General features: G+C 54.9%; 1 protein-coding gene across 1 annotated transcript; it reads right to left on the bottom strand.

The window, feature by feature from the left end:
* Positions 1-891: 891 nt before the first annotated feature.
* Positions 892-19,993, bottom strand: SERINC1 (serine incorporator 1). Its single transcript, XM_003428287.4, has 10 exons — positions 19,955-19,993; positions 15,892-16,053; positions 13,944-14,119; positions 12,008-12,087; positions 11,651-11,788; positions 9,430-9,599; positions 9,220-9,310; positions 6,572-6,719; positions 6,231-6,461; positions 892-2,329 (listed from the first exon to the last, which is right to left on the bottom strand). Exons 1-10 carry the CDS (start codon positions 19,991-19,993, stop codon positions 2,191-2,193), a joined length of 1,374 nt encoding a protein of 457 aa, XP_003428335.2. The 3' UTR covers positions 892-2,190.
* Positions 19,994-27,767: the final 7,774 nt, after the last annotated feature.

Genomic DNA, 27,767 nt, shown 5'->3' with positions numbered 1-27,767 from the left:
GGGGAATCTTGCTTGCTTGTGGTGAAGCGCAAGGTGAGGTGCCCCGTGGCTCGAGGAGAAGGGAGGGTGAACCGGTCGGGGCCGAAATAGCCATCTGGGCACGAGAACTGATTTTTCGGCCTCGGCGGCCGGAGGGAGGGGGCCCGGACGCGATGCCCACCCCGGCCCCGACTGGCTCCCCCCGACTCCCCGAGACGTGGGACGTTTCTGAGTCTTCGGCCCGCGGGTCCCGGCCGGCGTGCGGAGAACGGGCCGCTTCCATCCGCCTCCGTGCCGGACCTCCCCGGGAGCAGCCGGACACGGTCTCCAGTGTGGGGAATTGGGGAATCGAAAGCCGGTTACCCGAACCGATGATCCGTCTTCACCGCGTTTCTAGAGTCTTCTCCCCCTTTCCGGCCTTTCTCCGGTGGCCCGCCGCAGAGACGTGTGCCTCGGTTCCCTCCCCCCTCCCCTCTAGACCGCAGATTCCCGCCAGCGCGCTGACCTGACCCCCATCACCTTGACTCCGGCCCACCGCCCGATACGGTGTCGAGTCGTCCATCGACCCCCACGCCTCTTATCTTTGCGGGACTCGGGGCGGGGAGGATAGGAGGAAGGGTTCCGGGAACACGAGATGTGAATTTTCTGAGCGGAATTGCTGAAGTCGGCAAACGTTTGGCGGGGGCGGAGCGCGCCCTCCCCGCGGCTAAACCCCCGTAACCCCAGCGGAGGTATGACCTCGCTGAGCTAGTCTGGGAGGGCCCAACCCGCGTGGCCCTTCACTGGCGCGCCTGCGCCTCGGAGCCGAGCGAACGCTCCCCCCGGAGATGAGGGGGAAAGCCTCGCTCGCGCCGTCGGACGGGAGACGGAAGCCCGGGCACCTCTCCCCGCCAGGTCACGCGGGCGCTTAGGGTCCGTCATCACAGTCTGTCTTTATTGAGGGATAATGTTACAGATAGACGCGCGTACGACTATGTACAGGGTTAATACTTCACACGCCCCCACCCCGAGACCCCCTCCTGAGCTTCGGAGGGGTCGAGTCACCCCCCCCCCCCCCCCCCGACGCGCTCGGGGACGAGTTTCAGACCGGGGGATGCACACCAAGGCTACGTGAGGCAGTCGGGGCGCACGGGTGCCGAGACACGTCTAAATTCAGTCCCGATTAACGTCGCCCCCTTGGACGGGGAGGGAGAGAGCGGGTGTTAAGTCCGCACGCTTCAAATACAGGGCAGCAGCTAGATACAACGGCGGGTAAGATATTCAAATACTACACGACACACTTTTTTTTTTCTAAAACAGACGTAACTCCCTAGTCGCCCCCCACCACCAGAGTTAAATTCTCCCGGAATCGAGTCCGCCGCCGGCAATGGACCAAGCAGGTCCCCGTCCCCGCGGCGTGAAAGGATCCCCCCGGGGAGTGGGAAGGGTTAGGGGTTTAGCCGTGAACTCCATTAATGAAAAAGGAAAGCGTTCTATGCGGAGGAAGTGAGTGAATTTTGTTCTCCTGCGGTTCCCGCCCCTCCCCTCCCACCGGGTCACCTCTGAGCCCCCGGGCCCGCCGTCCCACGCTGGCCGCCTTCCGTTTCCATCCTATTTTCGATGGCCCCGAGGCGGGCGATTCTGGTCGCGGTCTCGCTTTAGGCCAGGGGGAGGAGGCCCCGGGTGGCCCGAGCCAGACCGACCTCCTCATCTGCCCCTCACGCCAATGGCCGGGGGCCGCTCGGTAAAATCCACGAGCTCTGCACGGATGGGCGGGGCGGGGAGGGGGGAAAAAAAAAAAAATCCCACCTCTCGGCATCGGAGGGAAAACACCTGAGGTTCAGAGTCCTCAGAGAAGCGGCACGTATCTTAAACGGCCGCGGCACGGCAGACCGTCGATTCCGAGGCGGGGCGTCGGGAACGGCCAGGAGGCAGCTCTACCGCGCGCGCGTATCCGTCGGCGCGCCGGCTCCTCGACGCGTTCTTCCCTCCTCTCTCCCTCTCCTACCGGCTTCTCCCACGCGGGATCACAACCACAGCACTGCTAGGAGTCGACAGAAATACTAGCGACTTGGACGGGAAAGGACGGAGCTAAAAAGGTTAACGGGAGGTGACCCGATTCATGCAGACCGACTAGGCGGGGAACAGGCATCCGTATCTACAGCCACGCGGAGTCCGGGACGCCACGCCGCGGACGTCGGCGACGGAAACCAAGGCGAGCCCGGGGCCGGCTCAGTCGAAGTCGCGGTTGGTGAGGAGCAGCGGGGCCACCAGCGTCCACACGTACAGGGCGATGCCGATCCAGCTGGAGGAGATCTTCACCCAGACCGACGGCCATTTACTGGTCAGCGCCTCGTTCAGATCGTCGGGGCTGCGACGGGGTGGGGGAGAGGGGAGAGACGTGGGGGTCGTTAGTGACGACGACGATTTAAGCGCTTACCGTGTGCAGAGCACCGTTCTAAGCGCTGGGGGGGATACAGGGTAAGGAGGTCGTCCCATGGGAGGCTCCCACTCTTAACCCCCGTTTTACAGATGAGGTCGCTGAGGCGCAGGGAAGTGAAGTGACGTGCCCTCGGTCACACGGCTGACAGGTCCTTGGACTACCTACCGCATTTTCTATTTAGTTGCCCTCGATTCTATTTAGTCGCCAGCGGTTTTCACGAGACGTTCTTCCCCTCGACTCTATTCATCGCCATCGTTCTCGTCCGTCCGTCTCCCCCGATCAGACCGTGAGCCCGTCGAACGGCGGGGACCGTCTCTAGCTGTTGCCGACTTGTTCATCCCAAGCGCTCAGTACAGTGCTCTGCACACAGTAAGCGCTCAATAAATACCGTTGAATGAATTTTCACTGTCGCCACCCGAGGCGGAGCCGACTCTCAGAAAGCGTGAAGATGAAAACGCGGTAGTCGTTCGCTGATATTTTGCCGGCGCCTGGGAGGGGACGGGACTGGGCGGACACGGTCCCCGCCCAGGACGCGGGCGGCCCGGCCCGGCGGGCCGAGCGCGGGAGTCCGAGACCTGCGTTTTAAACCCAGCCCTGCCAACGGCTTGCCGGGTGACCTCGGGGGCAGTGGCTCCATCTCTCTGGGCCTCGGTTCTCTCAACCGCGAAGGGGGGGGAATACCCGGTCTCCCTCCTACTCAGACCGCGAGTCCCTCGCGATCCCCGTGTGCAGGACGGTGTCTGACCCGTAGTAAACGTTCAGTGCCGGGAAAGACTCCCCAAACCCCAAGCTTACGGTCTAGACGCCGCCTCCGCATTTATAATAGCTATAGGTTCCCCCGAGGCTCCGTACGTTTGAGTCGACATCCTCGGACACTCCGAGGTTCGGCAGGTAGGCGCGTCGGGAGCGGGGGACCCGCCGGCCGGCTCGGTTGTATCCTACGCTCCCGAGCGGTCGGTCTGCGGGCCGTGAGCCGCCCCCCCCCCCCCCCGGGGGGAGGGGACGGGTCCGCCAACTCCGCTGCGCTCTCCCGAGCGCTCAGTACGGCGCGAGGGTAAGCGCCCGATAAATCCCACCGATGACGGCGGGAGGTGTCCGTCAAGATCCTGCCCTTTGAATCCCGTCATCCCAGCTCTTCACTGAGCGCGACGCATCGCGCCGAGCGCTCGGGAGAGTGCGACGTGACGGAGTTGGCGGGCGCGTTCCCTCCCCGCAAGGAGCTTGCAGTCGAGGAGGCTGTTTTGGATTGTATCCTAATACACGTATATACATTTTACTTATATATGATATATATATCATATATAATGTATAATATTACTAATATGTGATCTTATATATATATGTGATCTTTTATATATACACATCCCAGCTCTGCCACTTGTCGGCTGTGTGACTGTGGGCAAGTCACTTAACTTCTCTGTGCCTCAGTGACCTCATCTGTAAAATGGGGATTAAGACAGAGAGCCCCACGTGGGACAATCTGATTCTCCTGTATCTCCCCCAGCGCTTAGAACAGTGCTCTGCGCATAGTAAGCGCTTAACAAATACCAACATATATATATATATATATATGTGTGTGTGTGTGTGTGTATATACACACATATATAAGATCACATATTAGTAATGTCTCTTATCTATATTGCCAATGAAGACCAAGCTGCACGGTCGGCCCTGGATGACCTGCTCTTTTTTTTTCTGTCCTTCTTCCAAACCGACTGAAGAGAGAGAAAAGGCCGTGTAGAGGTTTCTGATGGGTAAAGCAAATGTGCTGGAACAAAGCGGCTTGAAATCCGGCCATGTGGACCTCAGAATGATCTGGCCCCAAACGCACATCTGGTCAACTACTAAAACTGCAGGCTTTTTAGAGCTTCTGCCGGATTACCGTTCGCTCAATTAGCCCATCTGCCGGGGCAGACAGAGAACTCTGACAACCGTGCTCCCAAATAGTAATGACAGTCATTATGGTACGGTAAGCGCTTACTATGTGCACAGCACTGTTTTAAGCGCCGGGGTAGATGCAGGGTAATCAGATTGTCCCACGTGGGGCTCACGTTTTTTAATCCCCCTTTTTACAGATGAGGTAACTGAGGCACAGAGAAGTTAAGTGACTCACCCAGGGTCACACAGCAGACAAGGGGAAGAGTCGGGATAAAACCCACAACCTCCTGACTCCCAGGCCCGCGCTCTAGCCGCTACCCTGTGCTGCAAATAGCTCCGAAGGGCCCTCAGAGTTATTAATGCTCTGAGTTGTTCTTTACTTCGACAGTTTAAACTCTTGAGAGATGTTGCGCTTCTTTTAGAGGTTCCCAACTACTTAGTCCGATTACTTTCATACACTAAAATTAAGGTCCAGCCTCCACCATCTTAGAACCAAGTTTTCTTTTCCCCTCACCCGACACCGCTAGATATTAAAACTCTACGCAGCGAGGGGAACTCTCCTTGGGCCTCATTTTGGAAACGGCGAAGAGAAGCGCAGACTCGGGTCCTGATCCCGGCTCCGCCACGTGCCTGTTGCGTGACCTCGGGGCGAGTCACCCCACTTCTCTGTGCCTCGCTTCCCTCGTATGGAAAATGGGGATTAAGACCGGGTGCCCACGTGGGACGTGGACTCTGTCCACATTTGATTAGCTTACGTGCCTGGTACACAGTAAGTGCTTGAGGAATACCATAAAAAAACGTAGAAAAAGAGAGTCCTCAGGGTACTTTACTGCGACATTTTCTGGCCCAACTCCAGCTCTGGCACCTTTAGGTGAGGTTGCTCAGAGCCCCAAGTGGGAAAAAGCAAAGCAAAAAAAAAAAAAAAAAAAAAGGGATCTTTCATTGGATGTCCTGGTATTTGTAGGCAAATTTGTAGGAATCTGTGGATCGGAGATGACTTGTTGAGTCCCAACTCCCCTTCTGGAGTTCACAGGACCGAAAACTTGCAGCTAGGCGACTGATGCCTTCAATATCCCTTGCTAACTGGGCTTCGGACCCGGAGGCTGTGCAAGTTCTTCTGCCACTCTTTCAGAATTCCCCGACTCTGAGCCTGGACAGCACGGGCCAGAGGCAAGAGCGCGGGCTCGGGAGTCAGAGAGTGTGGGTTCGAATCCCGGCTCCACCGCTTGCCTGCTATGACCTTATGCCTCCGTTCCCTCCTCTGTAAAATGGGGATCATCATCATCATCACTGATGATGATTCCGGTATCGTCAAGCACTCACTCTGTGCCTGCCACTCTACTGAGCGCTGGGGTGGATACGAGCGAAGGGAGCCGGACCCGGTCCCTGTCCCATAAGGGGCTCCCAGTCTCAAGCCCCATTTTACAGAGGAGGTCAGTGAGGCAGACCGAGGCGAAATGACTTGCCCATGGTAATAATGTTGGTACCTGTTAAGCGCTTACTAGGTGCACGGCGCTGTTCTAAGCGCTGGGGGAGATACAGGGTAATCAGGTCGTCCCACGTGAGGCTCACAGTTGAGGTCACTGAGACGCAGAGAAGTTAAGTGACTTGCCCACCGTCACCCAGCTGACGAGCGGCGGAGCCGGGTCGCAGGGCGGACAGCAGAGCCCAGATTAGAACCCGTGACCCTCCGACTCCCAGGCCCGGGCTCTATCCACGGGGCCACGCGAAGACCGTGAGCCCCAGGTGGGATGGGGACCGCGTCCGACCCGACTACCCTGAACGGTACGCCGGCGCCTGGGGCCGTCCTCGGCCCCGAGTACGCGCTCGACAGGTACCGTGACTCCTTAACCGGCCGCTGGCCCGGCTCCCACCCCGTTCCACCCGTCCCCCGTCGGCCCGGCTCCTCCGGAACCGCCCGCGAGGCGGCGGCGGGCCCGGCCCCCCGTACCTGTACCAGTTGGTCAGGGTCATCATGATGTAGAGCGAGGCCAGGAAGAGCATGAAGTGAAAGAAGGAGTAACTGTAGGTGACCCCGTCCCTCTCGTTGTCCACGGCCCGGCGGGCCTCCTCCCCGTCCTCCGGGGAGCCGTCGCTCCTGGGCCCCCCGTCTTCGATCAGCGTCGACTCGTCGCTGGTCAGCGTCAGCTTATTCACCTGGCTGTTGTTGGACGAGCGGATGCTGCCCGATTGGGGGAGAGGGGAGGGAAGAGGAAGAGCGTCACACCCCTCGGCCGGGGACCGGCGGGGAGGGGGCGGGCCCGCCGTCCCGGCTCCGCCAACTGGGCTCACCTGGAGTAGAGGACGCACAGCAGGAAGAGGATCAGGCCGACGATCCCCTGGGCGTCCCACCACTGGACGGTCCCCTGGCCCGGCCCGGGGTGGCCGCTGGTCGTATTGTAGCCGATGATACTCAGCAGGCTGGGGTTGCACCGGCGGTCTGGGCAGGGGGGCAGAGGGGGGAGATCTGAGCGTCGCGGACCTACCTGGCCCTCGGCCGCGTCCTCGCGTGGCGCCCCTCCGAGCGCTCGGTGAAGCGGCGTGGCCTCGGCGACGGAGCCCGGGTTCTAATCCCGGTCCCCGCCCCTCGTCCGCTTCCGTGACCTCGAGCGAGTCGCTTCACTTCTCCGGGCCTCCGTCACCTCATCCGTAGAAACGGAGATCAGGTCGGTGAGCCCCACCGTGTATAGCCCCAAACCGGATCACCTCGTATCTACCCCGGCGCTCAGTACTGGGTCCGGCACAGAGTAAGCGCTTAAACAGATGGCACGATTATCACAGCGGCCTGCATACAGAAAGCGCTCAATAAATCCCGACGACTGGCCGACTCGGGGAGACCTTTCCATCGTGACTATAAAGTCACTGCAAATTCAAAACTCTGCCCCGGCACGGCGAGGCGAACGGTAACCGTCCCTCGGGAGAGAATGAACTTTTGCCAGTCTCCTTCACGGAAAGAATCGGAGACTCGCATTCATTTTTTTAGAATTACACCCGGAAGGCATGGCCCCTACAAATGTCGCTTCAAGAGCAGTTTGTCTCTTGAAGAGTAAGAGAAGCAGAGGAGCCTAGTGGAAAGAGCAGACCCAGGAGGCAGCGGACCTGAGTTCTAATCCCGGCTCTGCCTCTCATCAGCTCTGTGACTCTGAACGAGTTGCTCACCTTCTCTGAGCCTCAGTTACCTCACCTGTAAAACGGGGATCAAGACCGAGCCCCCAGATGTGGCACGGATTACGTCCACCTTGATCAGCTTGTATCTACCCCAGTGCTTAACACAGTGCTTGCCACGTATTAAGCGCTTAACAAATACCATGAAAAACAAGAAAAGGGGGACAGAATCTGAAGCCGGGAGGCAGAAGCAGGAGTAGACATTCTATTTCTTAATTTCCCCTTTCCGGAAGATGAGTTAAGCCTTACTCATCCATCCAGATGCTCTGGAGAGAGACGGAAAAGGCATAAAAGCGCATGAAAATCCACCACCCGAGCAGAGGCGACAATTCGGGGTTCAAGCAAGTGAACAGTTAACGCCGCAAAACCGGCGGAGGATCAGCGTGAACCCAGGATGAACTCGGTGCTACTGCTTAAAAAATCAGGCCCGTAATACAATTCTTACCACGCAGGGGAGAAACAGGAGAAGTCCCTCCCCTGCCTTCCCCAGAAAGCCTGTATGTGCTCTCAGACAGTAGTCTCAGATGATTCATGAATATTTAAGTGACGCCATCGCTGTGCGGAGGATCGGCCTTGGCGGGTGGAAAGGTTCCAGCTCTGCCTACCCGTAGCCCGGAGACAGTTATGCGCCGCCTGCCGCCCAAGCAAACCCTATTAAAATCGCATTTCCTCCAGGAGGCCTTCCCCGATCTAAGCTCTCATTTCCCCCATTCCTTCTCCCTTCAGCGTCGCCTATACGCTCGGACCTATAGCCCGTAAGCGCTCGATATTCACCGCGCCCTCAGGCCCGCAACACCTACGTACGTGTCCGCGATTTATCTTACCGTGTCTTCCCCTCTAGACCGTGAACTCCTTGTGGGCAGGGAACGCGTCTACCAACTCTGGTGTACTGTCCTTTCCCCGATGCTCAGTACACCCAATAAGCACCCTATTATTATTTTTATGGTGCTCGTTAAGCGCCTACCGTGGGCCGGGCACTGTACTAAGCACTGCGGTGGATACAAGCAAATCGGGTTGGCCACGGTCCCTGTCCCACGTGGGGCTCCGAGGCTCAAGCCCCACTTTACAGATGAGGTCACTGAGGCCCAGAGAAGGGAAGCGACTTGCCCAAGGTCACGCGGCAGACCGGCGGCGGAGCCGGGATTAGAACCCATGACCTTCGGACTGCCAGGCCCGGGCTCTCTCCAATATGCCACGCTGCTTCTCGTAAATACCACTGGTTGAATAGTGGATGGGAGAGCTGGGATTCGGGGGAATACAGGGCTGAAGACTCCGAGCCCGCCGTTGGGTAGGGATCGTCTCTCTCTGTTGCCGACCAGTACTGTCCAGGCGCCTGCTACAGTGCTCTGCACACAGTAAGCGCTCAATAAATACGGCTGAATGAATGAATGCTCCGCACACAGTAAGCGCTCAATGAACACGACCGAATGAAGGCACGGAGTAACGACTGACAAAAACGACACGACAACGGTGAGACGAACCAAGTAGGATGAGCTGGAATTCATAAACTTACACCTACGTAAGTCCTATACGCTCAGACCTGTATGCATTTTACCCTGATACCACCGCGGCGGCCTTTTCTAGAAGTTATTTTCACGCTACCTTGGGAGTGAAAAGAGCACGGGGAAAAAATGCGATCCCCAGCGAGGGGGGAGGGACAGATTTTCTTTTCTATGCCGAAGTCTGACCGCTTTCGAAGAGGATCCGTTTCCCTAAATGATAGGCACGACACGGGGGTTCTGTTTTTTTGTTTTTTAAAAAGCTCACCCACGCACCTGGCTCATTGGTCATCGCCGACCAGGTCAGATACATGGTGTAGATCGTGATCACCGAAGACTGCAGCAAACCAGACCGGGGCTGCGACTCCTACACGGGGGAGACGAGACGGGCACCGTGATTCTTGGAATCTGGCTGGGTTCGAGGTTCGGGACGAGGTGCCCGGCAAACCCGTCTTCGCTGCGCAGCACCCGAACCAGAGACCCTACCTGGATCTTGGGCAGAATGGACAGGACCGAGGCACCGATGCAGAGGAGCATGTTCACGCTGATGAAGGCCTTGTTCTCGGAGCAGCCCTCGGGCTGGGTGTAGTAGACAAAAAACAGGACGATCGCGACCAAAGACAGCAGGTAATTCAGAGCCGTGGCGGACAGGAGGGCTGGGAAAAGAGACGACGATGATAATATTAACTGTGGCATTTTTTTGGCGCTCGCTGTCGAATAACGATGGTATCGGTAAAGCGTTTACTACGTGCCAAGCACCGTTCTAAGCGCCGGAGCACTGTCGCCAAACGGAGTACTGAGGAGCGGAAGAGATACGATATACTGCGGCCCAACACGGGGCTCACGGTCTACGTAAAAAGGAGAACAGTTACGAGGGAACCGAGGCACAGGGAAGCTCAGTTACGTGCCCAAGGTCACAGGGCAGGTAAGCGGCAGAGCCCGGATCAGAACCCCGGCCTTCGGAGTCTCCCAGGCCCGGGCTCTCTCCACTAGGCCGTGCCGCTTCCGTGCACGGAAGTTAGGTTGGACGGTTAGGCCTCGTCTAGAATTGGAATAAACGGCTCATATTATATCCTTTCGTAGTACGCTGAAAACTGCCCCGGGGATCCGACTGATGGGAGGGAAAAAAAAAAAAATGAATCACTCCAACTTGGCTTTCATGAAGGAGCTTTCCAGTGTTTCTCCACCTTCCATTTCCTCTTTTTAAGAAGAGTCGGTATTTTCTCCCAAATATCCACGATCGTGATTGTGGTATTTATTAAGCGCTTACTATGTGCCGGACGTGGCACTAAGCGCTGGGGTGGAAACGAGCAAATCGGGTTGGACACGGTCCCTGTCCCACGTGGGGTTCACGGTCTCAAACCCCATTTTCCAGATGAGGGAACCGAGGCCCAGAGAAGCGAGGTGACTCGCCCGAGGTCGCGCAGCAGACACGCGGCGGGCCGGGATTGGAACCCACGACCTTCTTCCTCCTAGGCCCGTGCTCTACCCGCTCCCGCCACGCTGCTTCTCTAAAGTGCTGGGAGATTCTCCCTCAGCAGCTTCCGAGCGTTCCTCTGCACTCCACGTCCTCTTTTTCAACGGGAAGGGTGTTTCCTCCCAAACGGCCCCGATAAAGCGTTCGGCGATTCTCCGATAAAACACCCAACCCAAACGCAAAAGCCTTCGATGATACAGTTGCCTGCGTTGCTCAGAACCGACGGGGTCTACTTGCTATTCGCTCCACTTCAGAGGGGAAACAGAGGTCGAATAAAGGATTCCTGAGTCGGGAGCAGGGAGCGACACCAACACCTTCCGACCTTCCAACGCCCGATATACGAGGCTTTACACAATTTCCTCCACACACGGGGGTGGCGAGACCTAACCTTCGACACCCGACGCTTCCTGTGGGCAGGGAACGTGTCTACCGACTGTTACGGTGTACTGTCTCAAGCGCTTAGTACACCGCCCTGCGCACGGGAAGAGCGGAGCAGCGTGGCCTAGTGGAAAGAACCGCGGGGCCGGAAACCAGAGGACCCGGGTTCTAAACCCGGCTCTGCTCAGCGCCCGCCGTGTGACCTCGGACGAGGTACGTAACTTCTCCGTGCCTCGGTTCCCTCATCTGGAAGAAGGGCCTTCGACAGCCGTGGTCTCTCCGATTTAGGCTGTCGGCCCCGTGCGGGACAGGGACGAGGTCTGACCTGATTGTCGTGTACCTTGCCCAGGGCTTAGAACGGTGCTCGGCACACGGGAAGTGCTTAACGAACATTGCGCTTATTAACAAATACCACTGATTGACTTTAGCTCGCTGAGGGCAGGGAAGGGGTCTACCAACCCCGTTACACTGTCCTCTCCCAAGTGCTTAGCACAGTGTCCCGCACAAGGAAGCGCTCAATAAACGACTAATTGTACAACTCGGCGATGAAAAAATGTGTTTAGATAACTCTTCGGTTTCATACGCCAATAAAATTTATCTAAATCATTTTAGACAAGTGCCTATACGGAGTCACCGCTAGTTTACAGAGCCTATCAGCATCTGAACTGGAACGGTACTCCTTTTCAAATCCGGACTCTGCCGTGCGGCCGAACGAAAACGATAAACGCGCCTCGCAACTACAAGCGCGGTACAATCCGCTGGCGCGCGTACGCCACGCCATATATCCGACTGGGTTTCGTGAAGCTTTTCACCCCGGCCCCTCGAGAAACGATCGGTTCAGGTTCCCCATACCTGCATACCAACATCTCGAGTTCCCCTCTTCCATTTTCTCCACCCACGATTCATTCCAAGAGTGAGCAAAATCAATCAGCAGGACCAGCTGGATAAGGATGAAGCAAAAGGCCCCGGCCATACCTACGTAAAACCACACTGGAAGAGAAAAGGAGAGAACCATTTAATACCGCGAAGAGGGGGGGGTGGAAAAAAAAAATAATAATTCCCTCACACCTACTGCGGTCAGTTAATCCCCTGCATTGTGAAAATGAATCCCGGGGGTTCCAAGCATCTCATCGCGGCTGGGCCGCCGGAAGGGATTCCCGCCACGGCCCCACGGGAGGAAGAACCTGAAACGTCATTCGGCCTCCTTACCGGTCGTGAAGGGTCCCTCTGGGATAAAGAAGGCTCCGACGCTAATTGCCACGGCTGCAACGAATTTGAAGAACCAGAAGCTAAAATAGAAGCACGGACATTAGGACAGGAAAAGTCCCTTTCCAACGGTCTACTTAGGGACTCTGCTAATGTAAAAAGGATTCAAGACCGTTCAGAAGATCAATCATCAGCATAATTGCATTTCTGAGGGGAGTTGTCATTTATAGTTTATGAACATTTCGTTTGCAGAACTGCTGACGGTATTTTCCGGCCACTGAGAAGGAAAGATTAGGAGAAGCAGCGTGGCTTGGTGGGAAGAGCCCGGGCTTGGGAGTCTGAGGATGTGGGTTCTAATCCTGGCTCCGCCACTTGTCTGCTGGGTGACCTCGGGCAAGTCACCTCACTTCTCTGGGCTTCGGTTACCTCATCTGTAAAATGGGAATTAAGACTGTGAGCCCCACGTGGGACGGCCTGATTGCCTTCTATCTTCCCCAGAACTTAGAACTGAGACTGGGAGAGAACCCAGACCGAGCCCCTCCCTTCCCTCTGCTCCCCCTTCCCCTCCCCACAGCACTGTGCATATCTATATATATTACTACCCTATTTATTTTGTTAATGAGGCGAATATCTCCATGATTCTATTTATCTTGATGACGTTTTGATCTGTTCTGTTTTGCTTTGCTGTCCGTCTCCCCCGTTTAGACTCTGAGCCCGTCACTGGACAGGGCTCATCTCTATCTGTTGCCGAACTGTACATTCCAAGCGCTTAGGACAGTGCTCTGCACATAGTAAGCGCTCGATAAATACGACTGAATGAACAAATGAATGACCTGGGGCAAGTCGCTTCACTGAGCCTCAGCTCCCTCCTCTGGAAAATGGGGATTAAGAGCGTGAGCCCCATGTGGTACGGGGGAGTGTGTCCAACCTGCTGAACTTGTATCTACCCCAGCGCTTAGAACAGTGCTTGGCACAGAGTAAGTTAAGCCCTTAACAAGCGTCATTATTATTATTACAAAACTTGAGACTTCCAGGGAAGGACTGTGCACGGGGGAGGTTTCCTGAGCCGCCGACCCTCTTCACCCTCCCGGTGACGACGACGACGCTTCTCGCTGGCCTCACCTGAAATCCACGACAGCGTCCCGCAGCCTGCGCTCGATCAAGACTATTTTGAACTGAATCGAAAATCTAGTGGCATTTCTCATCACCCTTTTTGTTCTCTGTCTTCTCAAGCGGCTTGGGCTCAGTGGCTTCTCGGGGCGGGAAGCCGGGGGCAAGTACGCAAAGGCAGGCAGGGTAGGCAATCGCCAAGGAACTACGGATTCATTCTGGGGGCCGACATTTCACAAGCATCGGGTCTGGGAGCCTCCGTGGGTCGCAGCGGACAACCACGAGGGAGCCAATTCGCTTACTGAACTACAATATATGCCGCAAAAATGTTATCTATACACAGACACCTACAAAAACCCGGCACGACCACGACACAACCACGAGGGAGCCAATTCGCTTACTGAACTGGAATATATGCCGCAAAAATGTTACTTATACACAGGCAGCTACAGAAACATGGCTCACTATTGGGTTTTAAGCTCTAACTACATAGTAGGGTAGTTAGAGTTACACTGACGGACAGCAGCACACTGTCACTCGTCATGAAACACACCCTTCAACTATTGATTACGGCGGCGGGATTGTCCGCAGGTACCGTTTGAGATTTCCCTGACTAAATCTACACCTCGAAGGGAAAGGCCTTCAAGTAATATGCGTTTCTTTCTAACAATATTTAAGGAATCTTTTTACCGAGAAAAGTACGACGAATCGGTACGTAAGGAGTCCCTTCACTGAGAAAAAGGAAGAACGTTCAGACCGATGAATTTTGGCTACTTCTACCCAGCCCGAGACCATACGTGTTTTGTTTCTTCATTAAAAGCGCTCTCACCCGTTGTGCACCGAAGCTCTGGGGTCGCTGCTGCTCTTGACTTTGATCATCAACAAGGAGAAGAGGAGGAAGAACATGGCCATGCCGAAGCAAACCCGGTACACCGCCTTGTATCCCACCAGGACGTCGCAATTCACCTGCCCGCTGGTCCGGTCACCACTGCAGAAACCAGGAATCTGGGATCACGGGACAAAAGCAGAGACCGATAAAACCTCCTGCCGAGCGTTAATGGGCGTTCTGTCACCACGGTAATCTAAGGCAGCGGTCAGTGAATAGAGGAAAGAGGCTACTCTCTTCTGCAAGTGATGATTAAAAAAATAAAAAGAGATCCACACAGGGATGTTCTCCCTCCCCACAGAACAGTGAACTTTTCTTGCGTCGGTCATTATCTCAGACAGATGAAGTTCTGCCGGAAAACAACCGAAGTATCCGGATCGGAAGAATTAAGGGAAAAAAAGGCCAGTTATTAGAAGGTTTCGTTAGCGACACCCCCTTCCAAAGTACATTCGCCAGGAACTGCAGTGAGGGAGAAAGGAGGAGAGCGCTCGGTCCACTGATTGACCGACTGAGAAAACCCTTTAACACTTCAAGCCGTAAACAGCACTAGAAAATGAGAAGAAATCACTGTGGGTTTTTTTTTTTTTTTAAATTTCCTGCATTTCAAACCACATATCAGCGGGGGAAGTCTTTGCTAGATTGCTGAGTTGGTCTCCTGCCAACTTAAGAGACCTGCTCTTTCAAAGCACTAAGAGAGCATCTACAGATTTCGACTGCCCGTCGATATTAATTATTTAAAACAAGTGCTTGGGGGGTGAGGACTACCCCGAGGACTGAGGGTAGAAGAGCCGGGGCAGCAGACGGTAGCGGGATCTGAGAAGCAGCGTGGCCTGGAGGAAACAGCCTGGGTCTGGGAGCCAGAGGTCCCGGGTTCTAATCCCAGCTCTGCCACTTGCCCGCTGTATGACGGAGCCAGTCGTTTCCCTTCTCCGGGCCCCGGTTTCCTCATCTGTTACACGGACGTTCGATACCTGCTCTCACTTCCTACTTCGTCTGTGAACCCCGCGTAGGACAGGAACTGAATCTCAACTGATTCCACCTCGGCGCTTAATACGGTGCTAGGCACACGGTATGTGCTTAACATATATCGCACTGATTATCTTCGGGCAACGTATGAAGTCACAGTCTAATGAGAAGCTCTAAGCAGCCACAGCTGCCATAAAGGCAGCCCCCCGGCCCACGATACCCCTTCGGAATAGAAACGGGGCAGGGAAGCAGTGCGTCTCCGTGAAACCTACCGGAAATATTTACCTAATAACAACGGCGGTATCTGTTAAAGTGCTGACTGTGTGCCAGGCGCCGTACTAAACGCTGAGGTGGATACGCGATAAACAGTCCCAATCTCCATTTTCCAGATGAGGGAACCGAGGCCCGGAGAAGTGAAGTGACTTCCCCAAGGTCAGAGATCAGACCGGCGGCGGAGCTGGGCTTCGAACCCGGGACCGTCTGACCACCGTTATCTAACCTAAACCGAAATACAGCCGTGTTGAAAAACTGACGATTCTTCTTCCTCTCTCAACCAAGGATCTCAGGCTTTCCCCACTCCACTAGAGTTTCTTGGAAATATTCTCTCACCTCCTTCCCGAGACCCCAACCCAAAGAGGCACCCCAAGCTACAGGACGGGACTCCCACACTGTATACCCGTGGCGGGCAGGGAACGTGTCCGGTCACGCCGTACTCTCCCAGGCGCTTAGCACAGGGCTCCGCACACAATACGACTGGGCGAGCGACAAATCCGGCGGGTAGAAACGACGGAAATTTCCGTTCCCTCACCCACCCAGCCGATCGTGGGGCTACCGGGCAGACATCGAGTGGGTCCCGGGCTCGGAAGGCGGCACCGGTAAACGAAACGCCGCGTTATTAAATCAACCAAACGGTGGGAGACCCGACCTTCTTCAGCTCTTCCTCCATTCCGGGTAACAACATCACACAGGCGACGCCGACGCCGAGAAGTAAGAAGAAGGCGTAGATCAGCCGCGTTACCGTGGAGTTGTTTCCGCTGGGGCAACAGCGGCAGAGCAGACACGGGGCGCTGCCACACAGGCATGGTATCTGGAAAAAATAAAAACAACAAACCCGTCAGCGGGGCGGGACGGGCCAAGCGGAAAAACACCGACGGTTCCGCGTCTCCCACGCTTAGAACGGTGCTTTGCACATAATAAAGCGCTTAACAAATGCCATTATTAATATTACGGTTGGACCGGTGGCTCGTTCGACGCTATTTGAGGGCGAGGGTGTTGGGATCTTTTCCCGTTTTAGCAGTCTCAGAGATCTCAGCTCATGACTCGGGAGCGAAAGGGTCACAAAAGCAGCTATGAAGGGAAACCGGACGCGATCGCTCAGCCAGGGGGTGGACGGAATCCGATCGGAGGTTGCAACCCCGAGATTTCTTTCTTTTCTGCGGCTGGTGGCAAATGACCTGTTCCTCACCAAGCAGTAAAACGCTACACCGTCACGGATGAGCGTGGACATCTCCTCGAATTTCCAATGCTCACAGGCCTAATCGACTTCATACATCACTTCATAATCAGGGATGCCAAGAATAGGATTAAGGCACTCTATTCCCAGGAATGATAACAATAATAGTGGCATTTTAATAATAATTATTATGGTACTTGTTAAGTGCTTACTATGCGCCAGGCACCGTACTAAGTGCTGGAATGGATACAAGCAAATCGGGTTGCACACAGTCCCTGTCCCATGTGGGGCTCACAGTCTCAACCCCCATTTTACAGATGAGGGAACTGAGGTACAGAGAAGTAAAGTGACTCGCTCAGGGTCGCACAGCAGACAAGCGGTGGAGCTGGGATTAGAACCCATGACCTTCTGACTCCCAGGCCCGTGCTCTATCCGCTGCGCTATGTGCCAAGCACCGTTCTAAGCGCCGGGATAGATACGGGTAAATATCCGGTCCCACGAGGGGCTCACAGTCTAAGCAGGAAGGAGAACAGGTCCTGCATCTCCATTTTGCAGCTGAGGGAACTGAGGCCCAGAAAAACAAGGTGACTTGACCAAGGTCGCACGGCAGGGAAGCGGCTGAGTAGGGATTAAAAAACCAGGTCCTTTAACTCCCGGGCCTGAGCTCTTTCCACGTGGCCAAGCTGTTTCTCAATAATGAGAATAATAGATGTATTTTTTTGAAGCACTACGTGCCACACACTTTTCTAATAATAATAATAACGCTGGTATTTGTTAAGCGCTTCCTATGTGCAGAGCGCTGTTCTAAGTGCCAGGGGGGATACAAGGTAATCAGGCTGTCCCACGTGGGGCTCACAGTAATAATGTTGGCATTTGTTAAGCGCTTACGATGTGCCGAGCACTGTTCTAAGCGCTGGGGGAGATACAGGGTCATCAGGTCCCACGCAGGGCTCACAGTCTTAATCCCCATTTTCCAGATGAGGTAACTGAGGCACCGAGAAGTTAAGTGACTTGCCCAAAGTCACGCAGCTGACGAGTGGCGGGGCCGGGATTAGAACCCACAACCTCGGACTCCCAAGCCCGGGCTCTTTCCACTGAGCCACGCTGCTTCTGACCAGCAACCAGGTGCAACGATGCACGTCGTCAGACGGTCGATCATCCGACTCCACCGATGGTTCCGATCCAGTTTGGGGGTCGGGGGGAGTTAAAAGACGGGGTGCACTCCCGCCAAATCTGCGCCGGGCTTGGCTAGGACGGTCACGGGTTCGGGAAGCCAGCGAGCCTGGATGAGTAACGGGACCCTGGGCTTTCCCTTTCCTCTTCTCCCACTCCCTTCTGCGTCGTCGCCCTGACTTGCTCCCTTTCATTCATCCCCCCATCCAGTCCCGCAAGCGCTTAAGTCCGTAGCTGTCGTTTCTTTATTTCCATTTATTTCCATGTATTTACGCCCCCCCTCTAGACAGTAAGCTCGTTGCGGGCAGGGTGTGTGTCTGTTTACCGTTCCGTTGAATTCTTCCCAAGCTCTCAGTACGGCGCTCCGCGGTAAGTGTTCAGTAAATACGACTGACCGACCGATGCGAACGTTGCCTGATTGTAATGGGCGCCAGACGGGCCTGCTGTGAGGCTGGGGCGTCCAAAGGGTAGCCAGCCGATCCCCCTGACAGGAGGCTGGAGGAAGGAGTCACCACCCAAACAAGCCCCCCGTCGCTTCAGGACTTTCCAGACCGGCAGCCCAAATGGAGCCCGGCCTGTCTCCGCCAACTACCATTTCTCCGTGGATGCCTCCCTCGCCTTCTCTCTCCACTCTCCTCTGCGTTCCCATATTTCCTCTTTCATTCATTCAAACGTATTTATTGAGCGCGTCCTGTGTGCAGAGCACTGTACTAGGCGCTTGGAATGGACAATTGGGCAACAGCTGGAGATAATCCCTGCCCATTGACGGGCTCACAGTCTAAACGGGGGAGACAGGCGGAGCAAAACAGAACAAAACAAGGCAACATCATCACGAAAAACAGAATCAAGGGGATGGACACCTCATTAACAAAATAAATAGGGTCATAAATAATATATACAAATGAGCACAGTGCTGAGGGGAGGAGGGAAGAGCAGAGGGCGGTAGTGGGGGGGAAGAAGAGGGGAGGTTCTAATCCTGCCTCCGCCACTTGGCAGCTGTGTGACTTTGGGCAAGTCACTTCACTTCTCTGGGCCTCAGTGACCTCAGCTGTAAAATGGGGATTGAGACTGTGTGCCCCAAGTGGGGCAACCTGATCACCTTGTATCTCCCCCAGCGCTTAGAACAGTGCTCGGCACATAGTAAGCGCTTAACAAACACCAACATTATTATTATTATTATTCTCTGGGCCTCAGTTCCCCATCTGTAAAATGGGGATTGAGATTGTGTGCCCCAAGTGGGACAACCTAATTACCTTATATCTCCCCCAGCGCTTAGAACAGTGCTCAGCACATAGTAAGCGCTTAACAACTACCATTATCATTCTTCTTCTCTGGGCCTCAGTTTCCTCATCTGTAAAAGGGGGATTGAGACTGTGAGCCCCAAGTGGGACAGGCTGATGACCTTGAATCTCCCCCAGCGCTTAGAACAGTGCTCAGCACATAGTAAGCGCTTAACAACTACCATTATCATTCTTCTTCTCTGGGCCTCAGTTTCCTCATCTGTAAAAGGGGGATTGAGACTGTGAGCCCCAAGTGGGACAGGCTGATGACCTTGAATCTCCCCCAGCGCTTAGAACAGTGCTTAGCACATAGTAAGCGCTTAACAAATACCATTATCATTCTTCTTCTTCTCTGGGCCTCAGTTCCCTCATCTGTAAAATGGGGATTGAGAATGTGAGCCCCAGGTGGGACAAGCTGATGACCCTGGATCCTCCCCAACGCTTAGAACAGTGCCTCGCACACAGTAAGCGCTTTAGCAAATGCCATCATTATTATTATCATTATTATTGTCTGGAAATCTTCGCAAGTTGCCAGGTTGGGGGGGGGGAAGGGGGAATGCCAGCGTCCCAGTGCGCAGGCGCGGGCCTCCAACCCAGTGCGCAGGCGCGGGCCGCCGAAAGAGGGCGCAAGAGGGCGCGCGCGTCCCGACAGAAAGCGCACGCGCATTCCACCCCCCCCAACCCAGTGCGCAGGCGCGCCAAGCAGCGGACCCACCCGCGCCCCGCCCGCCTCAGCGCGCATGCGTACAGCCAGGTTGGGAGGAGGGGAGGAGGGAGGGAACACCGGCGACACAGTGCGCAGGCGCGGGCTTCCCCAGACGGGGGCGCGCTCGGGCCTCCGACACAAGGCGCGCGCGCACGCGCACCCCCCCCCCGACCCAGGGCGCAGGCGCGCCAAGCAGCGGACTCCCCCCTCCCCCCCCCACCGCGCCCCGCCCGACTCGGCGCGCATGCGTACAGCCCCGGGGCCGGGTACCAGCCGGCCATCGCCCCGCCCCCACCCATCCCCGATCCCTAGGGAGCGAGGAGGGGCGGCGGGGCTCCAGGCCCGGGGAACGGGGGAGAGAAGGGCGGCCCCTTACCCAGCTGGCCACGGAGCACAGTCCCAGGACTCCCCCCATCTTCGGGCGGCGGCTGCGGGGTCCGCGGGGCGCCGACAAGATGGAGAGCCCGTCCTCCGCTCCGCTTGTTGACGCTCTGCCGACTCGCTTCCGGCTCCCTCGAGCCCGGCCCCTCCCCGCGGGCGGCCGACACGTCACTTCCGGCTCCCTCGAGCCCGGCCTCTCCTCCTGCGGACGGCCGTGACGTCACTTCCGGCCCCTCCGGCTCCCCTGGCTCGGGCGCCCCCCCGCGGGTGTACGTGACGTCACTTCCGGCCAGGGCGGCCCGGAGCGGGATTGGTCAGAGGCTGCCGGGGGGCGGGGCCAGGAGAGGGGGCGGGGCCCGAAGAAGAAGAATAACAATAATGTTGGTATTTGTTGAGCGCTCACTATGTGCAGAGCACTGTTCTAAGCGCTGGGGGAGATCCAGGGTCATCAGGTTGTCCCACGTGGGGCTCACAGTCTTAATATTATATTATTATCATTATTATTATTATTATTATTAATCCCCATTTTACAGATGAGGTCACTGAGGTTCAGAGAATAATAATAGTAATAATGTTGGTGTTTGTTAAGCGCTCACTATGTGCAGAGCACTGTTCTAAGCGCTGGGGGAGATCCAGGGTCATCAGGTTGTCCCACGTGGGGCTCACAGTCTTAATATTATATTATTATCATTATTATTATTATTATTATTAATCCCCATTTTACAGATGAGGTCACTGAGGTTCAGAGAATAATAATAGTAATAATGTTGGTGTTTGTTAAGCGCTCACTATGTGCAGAGCACTGTTCTAAGCGCTGGGGGAGATCCAGGGTCATCAGGTTGTCCCACGTGGGGCTCACAGTCTTAATATTATATTATTATCATTATTATCATTATTATTAATCCCCATTTTACAGATGAGGTCACTGAGGTTCAGAGAATAATAATAGTAATAATGTTGGTGTTTGTTAAGCGCTCACTATGTGCAGAGCACTGTTCTAAGTGCTGGGGGAGATCCAGGGTCATCAGGCTCAGTGGAAAGAGCCTGGGCTTTGGAGTCAGAGGTCATGAGTTCTAATCCCGGCTCTGCCACTTGTCAGCTGTGTGACTGTGGGCAAGTCACTTCACTTCTCTGCGCCTCAGTTGCCTCATCTGGAAAATGGGGATGAAGACTATGAGCCCCACGTGGGACAACCTGATTCCACTATGTCTACCCCAGCGCTTAGAACAGTGCTGGGCACATAGTAAGCGCTTTACAAATACCAACATTATTATTATTAGGTTGTCCCACGTGGGGCTCGCAGTCTTCATCCCCATTTTCCAGATGAGGTCACTGAGGCCCAGAAAAGGAAGTGACTCGCCCACAGTCACCCAACTCACAAGGGGCAGAGGCGGGATTTGAACCCATGACCTCCGACTCCCAAGGCCGGGCTCTTTCCACTGAGCCACGCTGCTTTGGGCGAGGCCCGAAGGGGGGATTGGTCGGGGGCTGCCGGGGGGGCGGGGTCAGATTAGAGAAGCAACGTACTTTCGTGGCAAGAGCCCGGGCTTGGCAGTCAGAGGTCGTGGGTTCTAATCCTGCCCCCGCCCCTTGTCAGCTGTGGGACCTTGGGCAAGTCTCTTCACTTCTCTGGGCCTCAGTTCCCTCATCTGTGAAATGGAGATGAAGGCTGTACGCCCTGTGTGGGACAACCTGATCGACCCCAGTGCTCAGAACAGTGCTTGGCACATAGTAAGCGTTTAACAAATACCATCATTATTATTCCACTACAACAATAAACAGACACATTCCCTGCCCACAGTGAGCTCACAGTCTTTACAGGGGGAGACGGACATAAATACAAATACATAAAATGATAGATACGTCCATAAGTGCCGTGGGGCTGGGAGGGGCGGAAGAACAAAGAAGCAGCGTGGCTGGGTGGAAAGAGCCCAGGCTTGGGAGTCAGAGGTCATGGGTTCGACTCCCGGGCTCTGCCCCTTGTCAGCTGTGTGACTGTGGGTGAGTCACTTCACTTCGCTGGGCCTCAGTTCCCTCGTCTGTAAAATGGGGATTAACTGCGAGCCTCACGTGGGACAACCCGATGACCCTGTATCTCCCCCAGCGCTTAGAACAGTGCTCGGCACATAGTAAGCGCTGAACAGATACCAACATTATTATTACTATTATTATTAAAATGGGGATTAACTGTGAGTCGCACGTGGGACAACCCGATGACCCTGGATCTCCCCCAGCGCTTAGAACGGTGCTCGGCACCTAGTAAGCGCTGAACAGATACCAACATTATTATTATTAACAAAGGGAGCAGGTCAGGGAGATGCAGAAGGGAGTGCGAGAAGAGGAAGAGTGGGCCTTAGTCGGGGAAGGCCTCTTGGAGGAAATGGGCCTTCAATAAGGCTTTGCAGGGGGCGGAGAGTTATTGTCCAGCGGATTCATTCATTCAATAGTATTTATTGAGCGCTTACTAGGTGCAGAGCACTGTACTAAGCGCTTGGATTGTACAATGCGGCAACAGATCGAGACAGTCCCTGCCCAATGATGGGCTCACAGTCTAATCGGGGGAGACAGATGGACAAAAGCAAGACAACATCATCATGAGAAATAGAATCAAGGGATGGTACATCTCATTAACAAAATAAATAGGGTAATAAAATATATACCAATGGGTACAGTGCTGAGGGGAGGGGAGGGGAAGGAGCAGAGGAAAAGGGGGGAGAAGAGGGTTTAGCTGCGGAGAGGTGAAGGGGGGGTAGAGGGAGCAGAGGGAAAAGGGGGAGCTCAGCGTGGGAAGGCCTCTCGGAGGAGGTGAGCTCTAAGTAGGGATTTGAAGAGGGGAAGAGAATCAATTTGGCGGAGGTGAGGAGGGAGGGCGTTCCGGGACCGCGGGAGGACGCGGCCCGGGGGTCGACGGCGGGACGGGCGAGACCGAGGGACGGCGAGGAGGCGGGCGGCGGAGGAGCGGAGCGTGCGGGGCGGGCGGTGGAAAGAGAGAAGGGAGGAGAGGTAGGAGGGGGCGAGGGGACGGAGAGCCTCGAAGCCTAGAGTGAGGAGTTTTCGTTTCGTGCGGAGGTGGATGGGCAACCACTGGAGGTTCTCGAGGAGTGGGGAAATGTGGCTTGGACATTTTTGTAGAAAAATGATTTGGGCAGCAGAGTAAAGTATAGACTGGAGTGGGGAGAGATAGGAGGCTGGGAGGTCAGCACGGAGGTCGTTATGATCATCAAGGCAGGGTAGGAGAAGGGATTGGATTAATGTGGTGGCAGTTTGGATGGAGAGGAAAAGGCAGAATTTAGCAATGGCGTGAGGATCTAGTGATGTCTACACGCAATGTAGACAAGTTCCATAGCTGCCTTTGCTGTAGGTCACATTTTGCCAAAGAATAGAGCAAAAATCTCCTAGAGGAAGAGCGCTTTCCGGCATAATTAGCAAAGGAGCTTCCTAAAAAACATCAAATCACTTAAAATCCACTTAGAAAACTTGAACCTCCCCTCTTTCTAATGAAGGAACCGCGAATAATCTTCTCAAGTGAGTGCTGAAATCAAAATGAGCCGATTACCTCACTCTCATTCCTGGCTTTTTTATTTTTATTTCATACCCTGGGTTAGTGTTGTTTCTGTAATATTACAATTATTGTTATATTGGCCTCCCGTCTCTGGGAGGAGAGCCCTTCTTCAGAGGCAGCGGCGCCTAGAATGTGGGCCGGGGAGTCAGAAGGGCCTGATTTCTAATCCCAGCTCCATCACTTGTAATAATAATAATAATGTTGGTATCTGTTAAGCGCTTACTATGTGCCGAGCACCGTTCTAAGCGCTGGGCTAGACACAGGGGAATCAGGTGGTCCCACTTGGGGCTCGCAATCATAATCCCCATTTTACAGATGAGACTTGACTTGTCTGCTGTCTGTGTCATCTCATCCTTCACCAAGCCTCGACTGAACGCAATTCACCTTCTAGAGTCAGTTGAGCAGACTATATTCCCCCCGGCACAGTGCTCTGCCCCCAGGATGCACTCAATAAATTGTCGTCTTATCCCGTCACGTCCGACCCGTAGCGACGCCACGGACGCGTCTCGCCCGGGACGCCCCGCCTCCATCTGCAATCGTTCTGATAGTGGATCCATAGAGTTTTCCTGGTACAAATCCAGAAGTGTTTTACCATCGCCTCTTTCCACGCCGTAAACTTGAGTCTCCGCCCTCGACTCTCTCCCGGGCCGCCGCTGCCCAGCCCGGGGGAGTTTTGACCGGTAGCAGATGGTCTTCCGCTCGCTAGCCGAGCCAGGAAGGGAACGGACGGACGGGCCTCTGCTCGACTCTCCCTCCCGTAGTCGAGACTGGTAGAGGACCGGAAACTCTCCGGGTGTGACCCTGAGAGGGCACTCAATAAATACCACCGATGAAATGATTTATGGAGTCTAGTGTGAAGTCTGTGCGGTCGGTTGTTGGGTGGGAGGGAGGTCTGCTTTTCTTAGCGTTGAAGGTCGCCTACATCTTTACGGGCGTCGGGTCGGGGGGCAGGTAAGGGGGAAGGGGAAGTTGGGGGGCTTCAAGGTCCACCTCTCCCCCGGGTCTTTTCTGAGAGCTGCCACACACAGTCAGTCAATCGAGCACATTTATTGAGCGCTCACCGGGTCCGGAGCACTGTACTAAGCACTTGGGAGCGTATAATGCAACAATATAACGGGCACATTCCCTGCCCACAACGAGCTTACAGTCTAGAGGGTGAGCTTTGAATGTTTACCGTGTGCGGAGCACTGTACTAAGCGCTTGGGAGAGTAAATAAATTGTGGTATTTGTTAAGCGCTTACTATGTGCAGAGCACTGTTCTAAGCGCTGGGGGATACAAGGTGAACAGGTTGTCCCACGTGGGGCTCACAGTTTTAATCCTCATTTGACCGATGAGGTAACTGAGGCACAGAGAAGCACCTCCCAATAACATAACACTCAGAGAAACAGCGAGGCTCAGTGGAAAGAGCTCGGGCTTGGGAGTCGGAGGTCCTGGGTTCGACTCCCGGCTCTGCCACTTTGCTGGGTGACTGTGGGCGAGTCACTTCACTTCTCTGTGCCTCAGTTACCTCATCCGTAAAAATGGGGATTGAGACCGTGATCCTCACGTGGGACCACCTGATTCCCCTGTATGTCCCCCAGCGCTTAGAACAGTGCTCTGCACGTAGTAAGCGCTGAACAAATACCAGTATTATTATTACGTCCCCTGTCCACAGTGAGGTTACATAGTCGATCAATCAATGGTATTTATTGAGCACTTACTGCGTGCAGAGCACTGTATTAAGCGCTTGGGAGAGTAGAGTACAACAGAGTCCGTAGACATGTTCCCTGCCCACAGCGAGCTTACAGTCTAGAAGGAAATGATACTAATGTTCCGAAACTAAATATCCGATTAACGTCAGAGGGTGACATTGATGACGGTGGGTCACCTAATTAGCCCTGATTTTCTGGGAACCTTCCCTTCCCAAAGTCTTCCTATTATCAATCAATCAATCAATGATATTTAGCAAGCAACTACTGTGTGCAGAGCACTGTATGAAGCCTTTGGGAGAGTAAAGAATAACAGACGACAGACACGATCCAGAAACTGCCCTCCAGGGATCTGCCATCAGGAGAAGTTGAGGTATCCCCAGCCCGTAGACCGTAACTCCTTGTTAGCTGGCCTCGCATCCACCAGCTCCACCGTATTGCACTTCTATTTTAAAGGTTATTTAATAATAATCTTGGTATTTGTTCAGCGCCTACTACGTGCAGAGCACTGTTCTAAGCGCTGGGGTAGAGACAGGGGAATCAGGTTGTCCCACGTGAGGCTCACGGTTCATGCCCATTTTACAGATGAGGCCCAGAGAAGCGAAGTGACTCGCCCACAGTCACCCAGCTGGCAAGTGGCAGAGCCGGGAGTCGAACCCATGACCCCTGACTCCCAAGCCCGGGCTCTTTCCGCTGAGCCACGCTGCTTCCCTGCTTATTTGCTAAGCACTTACCGTGTGCCGGGCACTGTGCTAAGCGCTGAGGTAGATTCAAAGTAATCAGGTCGAACAGAGTTCCTGTCCCACGGGGGACTCACCCTCACCTGACGTACAAACCGACTCCTTCGACGCCATCCTGTCCACCGAAATCAACTCCCTCGCTCCTCTGTTCCTATCCGGTCTCGTATCATCGTGGCCTAGCGGGTAGGTCCCGGGCCTGGCAGTCAGAAGGTCGTGGGTTCTAATCCCGGCTCGGCCACTCGCCCGCTGTGTGACCTTGGACGACGCTCTGTGACTCGGTTCCCTCCTCTGCAAAATGGGGATTAAGACCGTGAGCCCCACACATGGAGCAGGGACGGTGTCCGACCCAATTAATACTGTTGGTATTCGTTAAGCGCTTACTATGTGCCGAGCACCGTTCTAAGCGCTGGGGTAGACACAGGGGAATCAGGTTGTCCCACGTGGGGCTCACGGTCTTAATCCCCATTTTACAGATGAGGGAACTGAGGCGCCGAGAAGTGAAGTGACTCGCCCACGGTCACACAGCCGACGAGCGGCAGAGCTGGGATTCGAACTCATGACCTCTGACTCCAAAGCCCGTGCTCTTTCCACCGAGCCACACCGCTTCTCTAACCTGTACCCACCCCAGTGCTTAGAACGGCGCCCGGCACATAGTGAGCGCGAAAAATGCCGTAATTATCGTTACGTGCTGCTCACCCCTAATCCCGGATCGGCTCCACTGCCTGCTTCTGCTCCTTCTGCTCTGTTGGCGGAAATCCAGACATCTCTCTGACCTTGTCCCCCTCAAATTCATTCTTGCCTTTTTTTATTTGTTAAGCGCTTACTACGTGCCAGGCACCGTCCTAAGCGCTGGGGTAGATGCAAAGTAAGCAGGTTGGACGCAGTCCGCGTCCCACCTGGGGCTCACAGTCTTCACCCCCGTTTTACAGATGAGGGAACTGAGGCCCGGAGAAGTGAGGTGACCTTCTCAAGGTCACGCAGCGGGCAAGCGGTGGAGCTGGTATTAGAATAATAATAAAACCCACTGCTTTCTGACTTTCACTTGGGCCCTCTCCCCTGCCTGAGCACAATAATAATAACGTTGGAATTTGTTAAGCGCTTCCTAGGTGCAGAGCACTGTTCTAAGCCCCGGGGGAAGATACAGAGTAATCAGGTCGTCCCACTTCGTGAGGCTCACAGTCTTCATCCCCAGTTTGCAGATGAGGTCACTGAGGCCCAGAGAAGTGAAGCGACTTGCCCACGGTCGCACAGCCGACAAGGGGCAGAGCCGGGATTCGAACCCATGATCTCTGACTCCCAAGCCCGGACGGAGTTTAACTCCCTTCTCAAACCTCCTGCAGCCCCCACCGTCTCTTTCTCCTAATGACCTGGCCACGTACTTCATCAGTGAAATCGAAACCATCAGGCGTGATCGCCCCGAACTCTCCCCTGCTACCCTCTAATCCCCCGCCTCCGTCCTCCACCCTCTTCGACCTCCCCGCCCCCATCATCCCCGCGGAAATAACTCAAGATGACAGCTCAGTTGCCTCATCTGTCAAATGGGGATGAAGACTGTGAGCCTCACGTGGGACAACCTGATGACCCTGTACCTCCCCAGCGCTTAGAACAGTGCTCGGCACCTAGGAAGCGCTTAACAAATGCCAACATTATCATCATTATTATTATTATTAGATCTCTTGCCAGGTCTCTCAATCTACCCCTCCACCCGTGCTTCTGACCCCGTCCCTTCATTCCTTTTTAAAATTCTCGCCTCCTCCCTTCCTCCCTCCTCGACCGCCGTCTTCAACCCATCGCTTTCCAACGGCTTCTTCCCCACC

The sequence above is a fragment of the Ornithorhynchus anatinus genome, chromosome 2, assembly GCF_004115215.2.
Source record: "Ornithorhynchus anatinus isolate Pmale09 chromosome 2, mOrnAna1.pri.v4, whole genome shotgun sequence".
Classification (NCBI taxonomy): domain Eukaryota; kingdom Metazoa; phylum Chordata; class Mammalia; order Monotremata; family Ornithorhynchidae; genus Ornithorhynchus; species Ornithorhynchus anatinus.
Note: the sequence above shows the minus strand (reverse complement) of the source record. Positions and strands in the feature narration are given on the sequence as shown.

Bases quoted from the DNA above. Each gene is read 5' to 3' on its own strand.
- SERINC1 (XM_003428287.4), bottom strand. From the start codon at position 19,993: ATGGGGGGAGTCCTGGGACTGTGCTCCGTGGCCAGCTGG. The intron at 16,054-19,954 runs GTAAGGGGCCGC...TATTTTTTCCAG, and splicing joins TGTGCTCCGTGGCCAGCTGG to ATACCATGCCTGTGTGGCAG. The intron at 2,330-6,230 runs GTACGGGGGGCC...ACCCCGTCGCAG, and splicing joins ACCCTGACCAACTGGTACAG to CCCCGACGATCTGAACGAGG.